Source organism: Heterodontus francisci, chromosome 27, assembly GCF_036365525.1.
Source record: "Heterodontus francisci isolate sHetFra1 chromosome 27, sHetFra1.hap1, whole genome shotgun sequence".
NCBI lineage: Eukaryota > Metazoa > Chordata > Chondrichthyes > Heterodontiformes > Heterodontidae > Heterodontus > Heterodontus francisci.
In genome coordinates this window covers 28,347,310-28,364,931 of record NC_090397.1, presented here as the reverse complement: position 1 = coordinate 28,364,931, position 17,622 = coordinate 28,347,310, and the positions used below count along the sequence as shown (strand labels likewise).

General features: G+C 40.4%; 1 protein-coding gene across 3 annotated transcripts in view; it reads left to right on the top strand.

Annotated features, from left to right (window-relative positions):
• Positions 1-17,622, top strand: part of LOC137384717 (mucin-2-like) — a 212,090-nt gene that overhangs the window by 41,789 nt on the left and 152,679 nt on the right. For all 3 annotated transcript variants that reach the window (XM_068059034.1, XM_068059033.1, XM_068059032.1), the window contains exons 15-22: positions 2,173-2,267; positions 3,093-3,219; positions 7,721-7,967; positions 8,054-8,109; positions 8,206-8,300; positions 9,046-9,197; positions 15,778-15,916; positions 17,243-17,347. In XM_068059034.1, the coding sequence (XP_067915135.1) occupies positions 2,173-2,267; positions 3,093-3,219; positions 7,721-7,967; positions 8,054-8,109; positions 8,206-8,300; positions 9,046-9,197; positions 15,778-15,916; positions 17,243-17,347 (1,016 nt within the window). The remainder of the gene's footprint in view (positions 1-2,172; positions 2,268-3,092; positions 3,220-7,720; positions 7,968-8,053; positions 8,110-8,205; positions 8,301-9,045; positions 9,198-15,777; positions 15,917-17,242; positions 17,348-17,622) is intronic.

The window sequence follows — 17,622 nt, the reverse complement described above, 5'->3', positions numbered from 1 at the left end:
TTTTGGTGGTTATTGCACATCCTGTTCAAGCTCTTTTAGAGGTAGAAATTCAAGCTTGCCTATTGTTGGCTCAGTCCCTGCACCTAAATGGTGTAGGGAATTCCGTTTCCCCCAACTTAAGTTCGACTCGACAATTACAAGAAACAATGACTTCATAGAGTCATAGAGTTATACAGCACAGAAACAGGCCCTTCAGCCCATCGTGTTTGTGCCGGCCATCAATCACCTACCTATTCTAATCCTATTTTCCAGCACTTGGCCCGTAACCTTGTATGCTATGGCATTTCAAGTGCTTGTCTAAATACTTCTTAAATGTTGTGAGGGTTCCTGCCTCTACCACCTCTTCAGGCAGTGCATTCCAGATTCCAATCACCCTCTGAGTGAAATTTTTTTTCCTCCAATCCCCTCTAAACTTCCTGCCCCTTACCTTAAATCCATGCCCCCTGGTTTTTGACCCCTCTGCTAAGGGAAAATGTTGCTTCCTATCTAACCTATCAATGCCCCTCATAATTTTGTATACCTCAATCATGTACCCCCTCAGCCTTCTCTCCTCTAAGGAAAACAACCTTATAGATAAGGTTCATGCTTCATAGACCCAAGTTATTCTGGTTAATCAGTTATTAGGTTTATTTAACAATTTAATAACCATCCTGCAATGCAATGCCTCACAAATCGCCCCAGAAAGGAAACGACACACAATCACTTGTGAGAGGTCACCAGGCGTTGATTGTAGTCTGACAAGGCTACTGGTACCTTCACTCAGCTGCAGCAATGAACCCCAGAGATCGCTGTCTTTTATACCTCTTGCACAGGTCAAATGTTGAACAGACATGAGTTGGTGCAGGATGCTGCAAGTCTGACAACTGCCACTATTTCTTCTCTGTGTTAGTCAGTTTCAGCAAAATCCACTGGGCCTCCGTTTCCTTATTTTTTGGAATCTGACGTTTCAGCTGTGATATTGTGGTCTCATGTAAACTAATATCATTGTTTCAGTCTCATTCTCCATATCAAAACAAGGTTATCCTTGGACTACATGGTTAAACAGTCAGCTCATTTTGAAAGATTTTTGTGCTCGAGCTGGTCTGCAGCTTAGCTCATTTTGCACCCTCAGCAGTTCAGTCTTTCAAATTTCATTTCCTGGAGCATATTGGGTAAAATGGTCAACTTAGATGTTCCATTTCAGTTTGGCCAATATTTTGGCTGTATTTACTACAGCCTGCTGCTCCTCTGAAGCTGGAAGGCCTCTGATTGGCCCTCCAGATTTCAAAGCCCGTCTACTGCCCTTAATTGGACAGGGAACCTGTGTCCTTAGTCAAGATACCAACGATTGATTGTTTCTGCCTGGGAGTCGGTTCAGGATCTGGAAACAGTCCTGGCTCCTGTTTCCCTCCCCCAAAGTGAAGATACAGCCCATGACAATTGAATGCCGCAGTGGGGTGGCATTGAGGAGATTGGAGGCTGGGCGTGGGGGGCCGGGGAATTGGGTGGATCAGAGGTCAAGGGCATCGGAGGCTCTCGGGTGTGGTGGCAATTGGAGGGGGAGGGGGAAGCATTTTTTAATATGGGGTCATCAGGAGTATTCCTGTTCCGCCTGAGTCCACATTCACATAAATATATTTCAAAAACCTACCTTGTCTGATTCGAAAGATAAGCTGGATTGCAACCTCTTGCAGAGGAAGGAACCATCATACTGTGAGAATGAAATACACCAACTACTTGCCATACTGCCTTGGTCTTTTTTAACTGCAAAAAAAGTACCATAACATCAAAAACTTTCAGATTCTCAGAAGTAATTTGACAAGTTCACAGAATGAGTAATGCAATAGTGTTACAGACAGAAGACATCTTTTAGGTGCATGTGTTTCAATATTATAGTTATCAAATCTCTCCTCAGCTAAGGAATTTATGAATCTTGTGGCCCTTAGTCTCAGTTTTGTTCATCATATTCAGCAATTGTACAATTAATTTAATGTTATTATCAACTGATAATCTGCACATGTTTTCTCCTTACAAAGTAGAAATCTAAAATGGCATGTTTTCTGTGGAATTGCTGTTTATTTGAACAAGAGATTCAAAGTGTCTTTTAATATGTGAATAAGTTAAGAAGATTCCATGTACGTGTTAATGTTTGGATTCAACCATTAAAATTGCACACTTTAAATTTGATTACAGAAAACTATGCCAAACAACATTGCTCCCATTTAAACGATCCAGCAGGTGCTTTCTCCATTTGCCATTCTGCAGTGGATTACATGAAATATTATCAAGTAAGAATCCTGTGTAAATTTTAAAATGTGTATAAATTGCATCTGTCATGGCTCAGTGCTAGCACTCTCACCTCTGAGTCAGAAGGTAGGCGCTTCAAGTCCCACTCTAGACGCTTGAGTCAATGATCCAAATTGCTACTTCAGTGCAGTACAAAGGGAGTGCTACAGTGTCAGAGGTGCTGTCCTTCAGGTGAGACGTTAAGTAAAGGCCTCATTTGTCCTCTCGGGTAGATATTTCAAAGAAGAACACAGGTTCCCTGGTGGTCCTGACCAACAGTTAGTCCTCAACCACCATCGCTAAACCACATGATCTGGTAATTTGTGGGATCTTGCTGTGCACAAATTGGCTGGTGCATTTCCTACATTACAACAGTGCCTACACTTCTTAAGCACTTAATTGGTTTAAAATGCCAATTTGGGGCACCCTGAGGTGTAAAGGCACTATATAAATGCACATTTTCAAGTCCTTCTTTATATGTAGAAGTGATGCATAAAGTCTCCCCAGTCATGCTAATTGATGGAAAATAAATCAGATGCTTCGTAATAATTTATTGTGAAGTACACCTTTTTCGCTGTTGAGGTTTGATAAAGGATAATGACAAGTTGTTTACCACAAAATAAATCATCCAGAAATGTCATACCACAACCTACAAACCTGAACTGCAGTCATTTATACTGTATTCTTTTTTCAGTTTAGTTATGTGCACTGTAAACTTAGATTAAATAAATATGCATTGTGGACATAAATGAATAATGGAATTGTATTACGCACCACATTTTGAATGATGTATAACCCTGTTTTAACAATTAGCTTTATTTATTTAGATGTGTGTAGCTGCTACCTGTGCCTGTGAGAACATCAATGACTGTCTGTGTGCAGGATTGGGAGCCTATGTTCATGAGTGTGCTGCTCATGGTATCTTAGTGAGAAACTGGAGAGGAGACATTTGCAGTATGTTGTGATTTTATTTGTATTTTTAGTAAAATAAAAGAAGTAAATCGAGAATAGTGGGAGTGAATTTGGTCTTGGCAGGGACACAGAACAGGTAGAGTCACTTTTCTCGTCCGTTATATAATGCACCTGTAGGCAATGCAACTGAATGTTAGGTTATAACGTATAATGAGCATTTGATGCAATATTGACTGTTTTGCATTCCTGTTCATGCCTGATTTCACCCCCAGTGTATTTTCCATTATGCAAAAGGAGTATAATTGTCCTTTGATGGGGTGGGGGAGGGGGCGGGTGATGGTTCATGATGGAGGTAGTCATGCATGGATTGGTGAAGGAACAGAAATGTTCTTCTTCGATACTTTTTTGTGTTCTTACAATGCATCTCAACGAAGGGGAAACCTACCTTCTGTGTTTGTGTTAACTGTAGAACTCAGCCTGTTCCTATTTAAATAGCTGGCCAGCCATGGTGGTACATGGTTCTTGTGATACTAACAGTCCAGTTATAATTACTGAAGTTATAATAAAGTGGTCTATTCTGTGGAAATGAATGAGAACACCTGGCAATGAAACACTAAGGATGTCATTTGGCCTGTTTCATTTATTACACATCATACAAACAAACAAAATTTATGAGCAGGAAAAGACCAGCTGATCCATCAAGCCTGTCCCACACAATGATGGCTGTAACATATTGACATAAAAACTGACTCTCCACTAGCATTAGGTCTCTCTCCTGCAGTCATATAATCTCCTGGGAGAGGCATAATACTAAAGAAAAGCCAATAAGGGAGAGAAACATTCTGGAAAATTCCTTTCTGACCTCCCCACTGCACCCCCTCCCCCACCCCTAGGTGACCAAACCCAATCCAAGAGGTCACTTGGACCAAATATTATCCAGACAGCTATTTACCGTCTATATGATGCAGTCTCTGCCCCAGTCAAGAACTGGTCCAACTCCCTCTTGCAGGCATGCAGAAAGTCAACACCCACCACACCAGCCACCAGCTTATTCCAGAGGACCACTACACCTGGTCCTCTCTAATCTGTTGAATTGGAATAATCATACAAACATAGAGTTTCCTCTGCTGGTCAACTCCACAGTAGAATTTGCAGGAAACTTGATTTGGAATCCACCTGCCTCCCAGCCTCCTGTGTATCCAATGCTCTGTATCTCAGTGGTTTCCAAGGTGCTTACCAGACCTTATACCTCCCCGCTTGCTGTAGAAACCAATTTAAAATAGAGTATAAATCATCAAATCTGTAAATGGAAAGAGGCATAAAAGCAGATAAAGGTCATTTTTCTTGACATGTTTCACTCTGCTTTTCATGAAACCATCTTATAGCATATACAGGGTGTTTTCTTCAAATGCTTGGTTTGGATTCCACTGTGAACTGATAGCAAGAAACCTAAGTACATGAGGTACCATTTACAGAGCAGTTCAAAACAGATTCCAATGTAAAATTACTGCCAATCTCTTATCTCGCTCCCAGTTACATAGGATTAACTACTTGGAGTGCTGTAAAGACTTCACTGCCATGCAATTAGCAATTAGTGTGATTGTGAAATGAAGGTAAAATGATCTGGCTCACAGACAATGTATAATATTGACTTTAAAATCATTGGCTGTATTAAAGGTAACACATTTTGGTGGGATTCATTTCTTGTTTGGCTTTTACATCAGTGCAGAAGCTAATTTCTTTTCTGAGATGGCATGACTAGAGTGTCTAACATTGTTAGAGAGCTTAATGTCAGTCACGTATGATTTATACGGCTATACCCCTAGCAGCTGCTATCTATCTGTTTTCCCAACAATCTAATAAGAAACAATTTTATTGTGATCTAATAGTATTACATATTAAAAGTCTCATGTATAATGGATGCTTTTAGTGAGTGTCATGTTTACTTTTGCTGACACTTTTAGTTCTGTTAAACTATTCCCATGTGCCCACTCAATTATTCACTTGCCCTCTTTACCCCTCAGAACTGTACAATCTTCCTCAATTACCCGCTATTCTCAAAATCATCCCCAATTTTGCTCTAATGTCCCTTCACTGTGCCCAGCTCGTTCGTTGCACTGCGCGGTCCATTTAATATTGCCGTGCGGCCGTGCATGCCTGCACATGAAAGGGTCCACTGCTTGTGTACAGCCTGTTAGCCCCCTGCACAGCACATTCCCAATTGCTGCGTGACCACACACCACGTTTAGAGGGAACATTGATTGTCGCTACCTTTCTCTCAAAGCTACTGTTCCATTATTCCTCACTTGCTACCCTCAAACTTCTCCCACTCCACAACCCAAACTGCTACAAATCAAATCCCACTTCCCAAATGCTATCTCCTTTGATTTACCATCAGCTATAGCATGCCATATTCATTTTTTTTTAGAGATACAGCACTGAAACAGGCCCTTTGGCCCACCGAATCTGTGCCAACCAAGAACCACCCATTTATACTAACCCTACAGTAATCCCATATTCACTACCACCTACCTACACTAGGGGAAATTTACAATGGCCAATTTACCTATTGCCTGCAAGTCTTTGGCGGTGGGAGGAAACCGGAGCACCCGGCGAAAACCCACACGGTCACAGGGTGAACTTGCAAACTCCGTACAGGCAGTACCCAGAATCGAACCTGGGTCCCTGGAGCTGTGAAGCTGCGGTGCATTTCCTAATAGAACATTGTATTCTCCAACTTTCAGTAGGCAACAGCACTAAATGTCATCATAACATAAGAAATAGGAGCAGGCGTAGGCCATATGGCCATCGAGCCTGTTTCACCATTGAATATAATGGCTGAACTTCTACATCAACTCCATTTTCCCACCTGATTCCCATAACCCTTGATTCCTTTAGTGCCTGATAATCTATCAATGTCAGCCTTGAATTTGCTCATCAACTGAGCATCCACAGCCCTCTGGGGTAGAGAATTCCAGAGATTCACAACCCTCTGAGTGAAGATGTTTCTCCTGATCTCAATCCTAAATGGCCAATCCCTTATCCTGAGACTATGACCACCTAGTTTTAGATTTTCCAGCCAGGGGAAACAGCCTCTCAGTATCTACCCTGTCCAGTCTTCTAAGGATTTTATGTTTCAATGACATCACCACTTCTAAATTCCAGAGAATATAGATCCATCTTAGTCCATCTCTGCACATAAGTCAGCCCTCACACCCCAGGAATCAATTTAATGAACCCCTCTAAGGCTCCTTCCTTAGGTAAGGAGACCAATACTGTACATAGTACTCCAAGGGTGTCTCACCAAAGCCCTACATAACTGCAGCAAGATTTCCTTACTCTTAAACTGCAAATCTCTTGCAATAAAGGCTAAGATACCATTTGCCTACCTAATTGCTTGCTGTATCTGCATGTTAACTTTCTGTGATTCATGTACAAGGACTCAGAAAGCCCTCTGAATACCAACATTTACTAGAGCCTCACATTCTAAAAAATATTCTACTTTTCCATTCTTCCTACCAAAGTGGATAATGTTACACTTTCCCACATTATACGCCATCTGCTACCTTCTTGCCCAATCACTTAACCTTTTGCACATTACCTTCCCACCTAGCTTTGTATCATCAGCAAACTTGCATACATTACTCTCAGTCTCCTCATCTAAGCCAGTGTTATAGATTGTAAATAGCTGAGGCCCAAGCACTGATCCTTGCGGCACTTCATTAGTTATGCCATGCCATTCCAAAAATGACCCGTTTATTCCTACTCTCTGTTTTCTATTTGTTAACTAATCCACAATCCATGCTAATATATTAACGCAATCCCATGAGCCCCAAATTTCTGTAACAACTTCCTGTGTGACACCTTATCAAATGCCTTCTGAAAAACAAATACTACATCCACTGGTTGATCCATATTGACCCTGCTAGTTACACCCGCAAAAACTCTAATAGATTTGTCAAACGTGATTTCCCTTTCATAAAGCCATGTTGATTCTGCCTAATCATAGTGATTTTCCAAATGCTCTGTTACTACATCCTTAAAATTAGGTTCCAGCATTTTCCCTATTGCTGATGTTAGACTAACTGACCTAGAATTCCCTATTTTCTCTCTCCCTCCTTTCTTGAACAGCAGGGTTACAATTGTTACTTTCCAATTCACAGGGGCCATCCTAGAGTCTAGAGAATTCTGGAAGTTTCCAATGCATCCACCAGCTCTGAAGCCACCTCTTTTAAAACCCTATGGTGTAGCTCATCAGGTCCAGGTGGTTTGTCAGATTTTAGTCTCATTACTTTTTCCAGTATATTTTCTATGCTAGTATTAATTACTTTACATTTCTCAATATCCATAGACCCTTGGTTCCCCAGAATTTATGGTAATTTTATGTGTCTTCTACTGTGAAGACAGACAAAACAAATTGCTTAACTTCTCTATCATTTCCTTATTCCTCATTGTAATTTCTCCTGTCTCTGCCTCTAAGAGACCCACATTTACTTTCACTAATCTCTTCCTTTCCTAATGAAAGTGTTGTTTTTCTACCTAGATAAACCATGTCCCAACACTCAGGTCTTTGAGAATGACATGAGGACCTGTAACCGTACCTGTCGATCACTATCCGAGTACGATTACACCTGTGGAGTTAAGGATGTTCCAGTTTATGGCTGTGGCTGCCCTGAGGGAAAGTACATGGACAACACTGGAGTTTGTATTGACAAATCAGACTGCTCGTGTTATATTGGTGAACGGGTTATCAAAAAAGGTCAAAGCATTACTCTGAATGGTAGAACCTGGTAAGTATATTTTATCCTATTCTGCAAACATTGAGTGAATAGTTCATTAAATATGTGTAAAACAATAACCCTGTTTCTTCATTCAGCACTTGTGAAAATGGGAAACCTTCCTGTCCTATAGTTCCTGCAACTAGCAAACCAGGTGAGCTGTTGCTTCTATTTCTTCCAATGCGATCAGTATTAATAGATATTAAAAGTTAAATTTTTTTTCAACTAACATTGGGATTTTCTTTCTTAGGATGTCTGAATGGGAAAGTGTACAATGATTGTGCCAATGCTGTCTTAAATAAAAAGTACAATAAAAAGACATGCAGAAGTCAGAATATCCCATCTGTAAGTGCTGTTTGTGTATTCATCAATTTGTAATTTTTGTGGGCTTTAATTTACACCAAACGGAACTGAAAAATGACTGTGAATTATTTGTTTGATATCACTAGCTGTCTAGTTTTACATTTTTTTGTGCCAATGAGGGGTAATTTTGGATGCACACTGACGTGAAAATGGTGATGTAACTTGGAAGTCAGGTTGATGATTTGATTCCTGAGCTGACTGAACCGTAGCAATCTGAGAGCACTTCAGGAGATAGTCTCACATTACTTAAGTTTTGCAATTGGTGTGAAACTAATCTTAGGAAGGTCACTGAACTGCCTGAAAACATCTAAAACTTGATTGTCAATGTTGGTGGAGGACCATCTTTCATGTCTGCGCTCTCCTAATGATAGGGGAGCAGAGCTCTCACACAGTTTCTCTGCACCTGGGCTGAGTATCTCTGATGGCTATATATCACACCTTACAGTAACTGCAATATAACATCATAAATAAACAAATACCTAATTATTCTTATTCATTTTTGCCTTGTTCTATAAATTCAAACATATGCTGACAAATTTAATTAACTTCTGTGCAGTATATTGATTATCTATTTTTTTCTTTTTGCTAAAAAAGGTCATGTAATATTTGACTTTGGAATAATAATGCTTGTGTAAAATTAATAATATGTCATGCAAATCCACGTTGTTTGTTTCTCAATGGATTTAACACTGAACTGAAAAAAATGATTTGTTTTTTTTGTTAAAAGTCGAATAGTCATTGTGTCCCTGGCTGTATCTGTCCTGATAATCTTGTGGAAGATGACAGTGGAAGATGTATTCTTCCTGAACAATGCCCTTGTTTATTTGGAGGAGAAAGTCACGCTGCTGGAAAAACAATCCAAAGGGACTGCAATAAATGGTGAGATTAAATAATTCAAAAAATTAAAAGAAAATTTATATCACTCTTGTCGGATTTTGGACCATTGAGAATGTTGCAATTATCCTGTAACCTTGTCTACTAAGGAATGAGCCTATGCCTACATTCCAATACTCCATTCAGTCTGCAGAAGTACCTCTGTCAACAAATTTAAATAGGCTCGCTTGTCATTGGCCAATCTAACTTGTCACGTGGGGCCCTCTGATGACACTTTGTTTATATCAATCAATGGTTGAAAACCTTAAAAAGGCCAGGGAGCAGAAATGTAACTATGGAAAAACAACTTGGGAGGGTGGTCATGGAGACAGTGAAAATAAGATGAAGTAAGATATGCATTTTGACATAAACTTAAGGAGGCCAAAATATCTAAGACTAACTTGAAGACCACAATCAAGAACCTTTACTTGATTGGTAGAAGCATAGCAAAGTACTGGAATGGGAGTATATAGAGCATAAAGGATGATACTATAGGGATTGTTGAAACGTGGTTTATTCCAGGATTCAACTGACTGAAGAAAGCTTGTGATGGTAGAAGGGCAGGAGGGGTAGTTTTATATTTACAGGAATATCTGGATACTATGATGCCTCCCACCAGAATAGCAAGATAGGTGGATTTATGTAATAGTCTTGTTAATTTGATATATATGGATATCTGAAATCAACAATTTGGAGAGGAACTGAAGTGAATTATAAACAACTAGCCCTGAGGTGACATACCGGCACTACTAGGAATAGAAGCATACACCATTACATTTTTAAATGTAACAGATTTTGGGGCTGTTGGACTGCTTTCTTGTGCTAATTCATCTCATTGCTTTAAACACCAGAGTACACATACATGCAGATCCAACAATGCAAGGTCAGATTGCTATTAAGACATCATACTTCATGATTCCAGTATGAGTTTCCCTCTGCAATGGTTTGCTCACATGCAAATACCATTTTTTCCTTTGATCATTACATTTCATGCATATTATCAATAAATTACAATGAAGCAAAGATACATGGAAGTGACAGTATAACCAGTTAATTGTAGTGAAACCAAGATACATAGTATAAGCAATTAATGCACGGAGCTAAACTACATTTTGTCCTTGTCTATCCCTTTCAATTATTTCATTACTCGGATACATTGCCTTAATTAGTTCAGTAGCATTTCTCATAAGCACCAGTGATCAGATAAGCGTATTCCAGATCATTACAAATATTTCTGAGTGCTTACTTTCAGACATTGCATCATTCTCTTTATTTGTAGATATGCCTGTTCCCTGCATCCCCTTACACAATGCATGGCTTACAATTCCATACTCAGTAGAAAAGCTGTTTTAATTCATAATATGCTGCTCCGAATTTATTCTGCCTTGGTTCTACACGCTGCCCAGGACATTAAATGGACTTTTGTTCTGACAGTGGTGTCCTTGTCCATAATTTCCACCTTTACTCCGAGCTGTGCCCTGCAAGCCTTATAAATTTTGTGGAGCATTGCTCATTTCATTTCTCGGGATTCACGTGGGTTGAAATTGTGTCACACCTTTAAAATAAATGGATTAACACTCACTAAAACAGCAGACTAAGAATTTTCATGCAAATTTGTTACTGTGTTTTTATTTATATTATATGGCATAAAGTGATTCAAACTGAGAATTAAATCCTTAGCCATTTATCTATAAATTGAAAAAGATCTGAACTTTCTGTTTCTTTTGTTATTTATGTTGCCATTTGGCAATGCTATCCTGGAAGAACAAGCATAGCATGAAAAACATATGTTACGAGAAGGTGAGGAGGGGTTTAGTTTTAGTTTAGTTTAGTTTAGAGATACAGCACTGAAACAGGCCCTTCGGCCCACCGAGTCTGTGCCGACCATCAACCACCCATTTATACTAATCCTATACTAATCCCATATTTCTACCAAACATCCCCACCTGTCCCTATATTTCACTACCACCTACCTATACTAGTGGCAATTTATAATGGCCAATTTACCTACCAACCTGCAAGTCTTTTGGCTTGTGGGAGGAAACCGGAGCACCCGGAGAAAACCCACGCAGACACAGGGAGAACTTGCAAACTCCACACAGGCAGTACCCAGAATTGAACCCGGGTCGCTGGAGCTGTGAGGCTGCAGTGCTAACCACTGCGCCACTGAGCTTCCCTCTTTTCCCTCTCCTTGTTTGACCGCAACAAGGTTTATTTCTTTTTAAAAGTGAACGTACTTGCCAATTTAGTAAGTGTTTCACTATTTACATGTGTTACGACCAGGTGAGCAATGTATCTAGGGGTCTCTTGCTGTCTTCACCTGCTCTTATTGTTACAGGGTTTAATTTTAAACACACTGTGTTTTGAGCTCCCCTTTTTGTGAATCCATGTTCACAGATTCCAATTATAAGGCAAAGAACTGAGCACACACAGGCTTTCTTTGGTTTAAAGCAGAAAGAGGAGATTTATTAAAACCTTAAACTTAACTTCTAATACGGTTCACGCCTACAGATATACAACACACTCAAGCTAGCATGCACACATGATATAAACATGCAGATAGGTATAGAAAAGAGCAGAAGAAAAGATACGTAGAACAGTTTGAGGCAATATATTGTTACTGTTTCTCGAGCTCACTGTAGTCCTTGATTGAAGCTATGCTGATGCGATTCATTGGGGCCCAGTAATCTTCTTAAAACTTTGTTCACATGGCAAACCTTTTTCTCTTTGAGTTTCATGTGTTTTCACAAGATTCAGTTCTGTGGGGAGAGACGAAGGCAGGCAGCCAGGAGAGGAGATGTTCTCAGAACTAGGAGAAGGTCTTTACTTCATGAGCTCATGGCTTTGTCTCCCTTTGTTGGGAATTTCAAATTCAAAGAGCTCCCAGGGTGCTCAGCAGGTTAGATATGTGACTAGCATCTTATATGGAATAATCTTGTCAACATCCTTTGTTGGATGTTCAAATCCAAATGCTCCAGCCAGCTAGACATGTGACTAGAACTGGTTTGACCACTTTTGTGTATTGGAGAAACTGCTGAGTCCCCATTGTCTGGTACTATGTAAATGTATTTCCAGTCCGGGTTTGCAATTTTTAAGTTTTAATGTTCATGTCGTGAAATAACATGTGCCTCAGTATTGCAGGTGGGTGGGGGGGGGGTTGTTGCCTGACAACATGCTATGATCATAACAGAACCAATCAGACAAGTTTCTTGAGTTTAACAATGAAAGGTGAGGAGGGGTCGTAGAGCTCGCCTTTTTTCCCTCCTTGTTTGACCGCAACAAGGTTTATTTCTTTTTAAAAGTGAACCTTTATTGAACCTAAATCGATCTAAGTAAAATAATAAATTACGCTCCAACTTTCACACACACACACACAGACACACACACACACACACACAAAAGATTCACACACACACACAAATCGGTCACAGAATGGGGAAGGATAGACTGATTGGCTTAGAGTCTGGAGCAATGAAAAAGGAGTATATAGTATGTGGAGTTTGGTGACTCTGTTGTCTTTCAGCTGAACTCGGTGGTCCTGAGGCGTCCAACTTGTATAGGTGGCTAGCAGATTCAGGGTTTCCCTGGAGAACAGCGAAGCAGCGGCTTTCTTTCACAGGGTCTCTGTCTGCCGCAGTGATGCTTAGGTGGATATAGCCAGCAGGCAGGATTTGAAACTTGCCAGGTGGACTGGGGAGAGAGAACAAGAGAGGGACCACACTTGGGTCTCTTCTGATCTGTGTCGGTTGCTTGTCTGCTGCAGGGAGAGAACAGCCAGCTTAAAACACCCAGATGGTGGGCCTTTCACATGATAACTCAGTGTGTATTCCCTCTTGCAACTTAATTAGTTCATGTATAGGAATGCCCCATCTCTCAATCAGGGTCCCATTGAGTGGTCCATCTCCACCAGTTTAATGCCCCAATATTTCCTTTAATGTTTTGTTAATGGGGACTGGCCAGGTGAGGCACTCCAAACCTCTAAAATCATGGTTCTGGAGGGGACTGGCCAGACATCCTGACTCCCTCTCAATGCAGTGTAATGCAAGGGATTTTGATGCAAATTTTGGTGGCCATTTTAGCTGTGAGCAGCCACTTTTTTTCTGTTCCTTTTTCCTTTTTAAAAATTTAATTCAGGTGTCCAGCCAATGGATAAAAAATCATCATTCCGCATAGCATGTGTTTGTGAGACATATCATACATATTCGGTCAAATATCACTGTGCTGTGTACTGAACATTTGACAGGCTGAAAATCATGATTCCAAATAATAGGATTTTCAAAATAATGAAAGAAATCTAGACCATTGAGATGGAGCAGTCTCCAGAAGTAGAGCTATCATCAGCTGACAGAAATTTCCTATGTGGTTACAATAGCCAAGACTAAAATAGCATTGGTTTAAACAAAATATTTTTCTTGTATCCTATTTGCAGCATAAGCAGAATATTTATCAGCGGAGGCCCGAGAGGAGTATAGAAAGTGTAGGGGGGTACTTAAAAAAGTAATTAGGAGAGCGAAGACGGAGCATAAAGAATCACTGGCAGACAAGATAAAGGAAAATCCCAAGGCGTTTTATAAGTATTTTAGGGGCAAGAGGATAACCAGGGAAAAAGTGGGGCCCATTAGGGATCATAGAGGCAATCTGTGTGTGGAGCCGGAGGACATAGGTGAGATTTTGAACAAATATTTTTCATCTGTGTTCACTATGGAGAGGGACGATGTAGGTGTAGTGATCAGGGAGGGGGATTATCATATACTTGATCAAATTAGCATTGAAAAGGAGGGAGTATTAGCTGTATTAGCGGGTTTAGAGGTGGATAAATCCTCAGGCCTAGATGAGATGTATCCCAGGCTGCTATGTGAGGCAAGGGAGGAGATAGTGGGGGCTCTGATACAAATTTTCAGATCCTCTCTGGCCACAGGAGAGGTGCCATAGGACTGGAGGACAGTGAATGTGGTACCATTATTCAGGAAGGGTAGCAGGGATAAACCAGGTAATTATAGGCCTATGAGTCTAATGTAGGTAGGGAAATTATTGGAAAAAGTTCTGAGAGACAGGATTAATCTCCACTTGAAGAGGTAGGGATTGATCAACGATAGTCAGCATGGTTTTGTCAGGGGGACATCATGTTTAATAAATTTGATTGAATTTTTTGAGGAGGTGACTAGAGGTGTAGATGAGGGTAAAGCAGTTGATATCTTCTACATGAACTTCAGTAAGGCTTTTGATAAGGTCCCGCGTGGGAGATTGGTTAAGAAAGTAACAGCCCATGAGATCCAGGGTAATTTGGCAAATTGGATTCAAAATTGGCTTAGTGGAAGGAGGCAGAGGGTGATGGGTCGAGGGTTGTTTTTGCGAATGGAGACCTGTACCACAGGGATTGGTGCTGGGACCCTTACTGTTTGTAGTGTACATTAATGATTTAAATGTGAATATAGGAGGTATAATCAGTAAGTTTGCAGATGACACGAAAATTGGTGGTGTGGTAAATAGTGAGTAGGAAGGCCTTAGATTACAGGACAATATAGATGGGCTGGTGAGATGGGCGGAGCTGTGACAAATGGAGTTTAATCCTGAGAAGTGTGAGGTGATGCACTTTGGGAGGACTAACAAGCCAAGGGAATATACAATGGATGGTAGGACCCTAGGGAGTACAGAGGGTCAGAGGGACCTTGGGGTGCTTGTCCATAGATCACTGAAGGCAGCAGCACAGGTAGATAAGGTGGTTAAGAAGGCATACAGGATGCTTACCTTTATTAGCCGAGGCATAGAATATAAGATCAGGGAGGTTATGATGGAGCTGTATAAAACACTAGTTAGGCCACAGCTGGAGTACTGTGTACAGTTCTGGTCACCACACCATAGGAAGGATGTGATTGCAATGGAGAGGGTGCAGAGGAGATTCACGAGGAAGTTGCCTGGGCTGGAGTATTTCAGTTATGAAGAGAGACTGGATAGGCTGGGGTTGCTTTCCTTGGAGCGGAGGAGGCTGAGGGGGGAGATGATTGAGGTATACAAAATTATGAGGGGCATTGATAGGATAGATAGGAAGAAACTTTTTCCCTTAGCGGAGGGGTCAATAACTAGGGGGCATATATTTAAGGTAAGGGGCAGGAGGTTTAGAGGGCAGTTGAGGAAAAATTTTTTCACCCAGAGGGTGGTTGGAATTTGGAACACACTGCCTGAAGGGGTGGTAGAGGCAGGAACCCTCACAACATTTAAGAAGTATTTAGATGAGCACTTGAAATGCCATAGCATACAAGGCTATGGGCCAAGTGCGGGGAAGTGGGATTAGTTTTAGATGGGTGCTTGATGGTCGGCGCAGGCACATTGGGCCGAAGGGCCTGGTTCTATGCTGTAAAACTCTATGACTGTATGACTCTATGACTCATTGAATATAAAAATGATTTGACATGTGAGCAGAGTCTAACGTGATGTTACTCATGAGTAATTTGGGTCTTCCCTCACTTAACAACAATAACAACTTGCATTTACATAGCAGGAAGGTTATTAGACAATATTTGTCTTATCCTCCATATCCACATCTGAATGGCATTATGGAACAATACTACTTTTTTTTATATTGCAGTACTTGCAGAGCTGGAGAGTGGCATTGCACTACCAACCCATGTCCAAAGACCTGCCAGGTTTATGGAGATGGTCAATATGTAACCTTTGATGGAAAAAGATACATGTTTGATGGCAACTGTGAATATATCTTTGCTGAGGTAACTAAATAAGAATAAATGGTGATATAAAATGCTGTTCTCCTAGTTAAACTTATCCAATAAGACTGTATTTTTGCATTTCTTCCAAACTGGGTTGTCATAGATTGCAAACAGGATTGTCTGTAGGCTCACATGTCTTACTATGTACACAGATATCCCTATGCTTTGAATTCTAGTGGTGACAGTTAATATTATTTCTTATTTTTCAAATTATTCCCTTTATTGGTTATATTTTCTTATCCTTCACTTCATGCAGAACGTTTCCCCCTTTTCCATTTTTGAGTTTGGGGTATGGGAGAAGGATTAAACATGTGTGTAACATAGAGTCAAAATGGAAGTTTACAGCACACCCTGTTTATCCGGTTTGAGCCGGCTCTTAGCCAGAGCAATCCAAAAATAATGCAGTACTGAATGGAATGAATTTGGATTATTAAAAAAAAGTGGTCTTTATATGTGTTTGGCTGCTCCTATTTTCCCCCAAAACATTAATCCCATCCTCTGCCCTTCCTTCTCTTCATTACCATCCATTTTGCCTTCCTATTATCACCATCCATTTACTTACACCTTCATTGTCATTGATTTCTCTTTCCATCTCCCCTTCATTTTCTACCTTTCCTTTTTCCCTCACTGCTGTCCGCTGCCTACTCTTTCACTGTCATCCACTCTCTCCTCTCTTCCCCATCCACTCTTGCCTGCTGGGTGATCTGCTCCTCTCCTCTTATTCTATTCTATCTTCCTCCTTCCAATTTTCTTCCTGTGCCTTGTTATGCATTGTCTCTAATCTATTATACCCTGACCTCGCCTGTCCTGGTTATTGATGCACGGGACAGGTTTCACTCCTCCTCTTGCTACTATTTCAGTGTTAATAGCTGGAATTGCTGTCTCTCTAGATGATAGATGGGAACTCCTATTGCCATAAGAGTTGGGAATCCAGGCCATTAGGGCCATCGCAGCATGAAGAGGAGGAGGAGGAGTGAGACATGTGCACTTTACCGACCCCACTCACTCTTCCTCCTCCTCGTCACCTGGAACTGTAATCTTCAAAAACTATCAACTCATCTTAAAACTTTTCTATTTCATATTTTGGGCAACTAACAGTGACAGAAAATATTGCCTTTATCAACCTTCTGTTGCTATTCCAATTGATCTGATTGGTTCTGACAGCCTTCAGCTTGTGAAGTGTTAACAAGCTGACACACAAGTGAAAAAAGTGACTGTCATTTTCAAAAACTGAAGGTTCACTTGTATGGGTGCATGATAGGAAAGGGTGAAGATTTTTTCTTGTTCTAAACATTCTTATGTTTTTACTTTTATTTTTCTGTTCAGGATTATTGCAATCAAGGAAATGAAACATTCCAAATATTAACAGAAAGTGTGCCATGTTGTGAAAATGGTGTGACATGCTCCAGAAATATCAAAATTTTACTTGAGGTCTGTATTTTTAACATATTGATTTTTAACCACTGTCACACTTCTATATTCTTTACTTGTACCTGTATATCCATAAAGCAAGGGGAAATGGCATGTCTGTAAGTTCCTAGGATACAAAGTTTTCTAGTTGGCTTAAATTTTACAGAAGCTTAAGAACATCTCTCCTCACCTGACCACATTACCTATATGAAATTAAGAAAAATTCCATTCATGTTCAAAGGGCAAAAGGTTTTAATCAGTAAAAAAAAAATATGTTTCCCAAACAATACCCAATC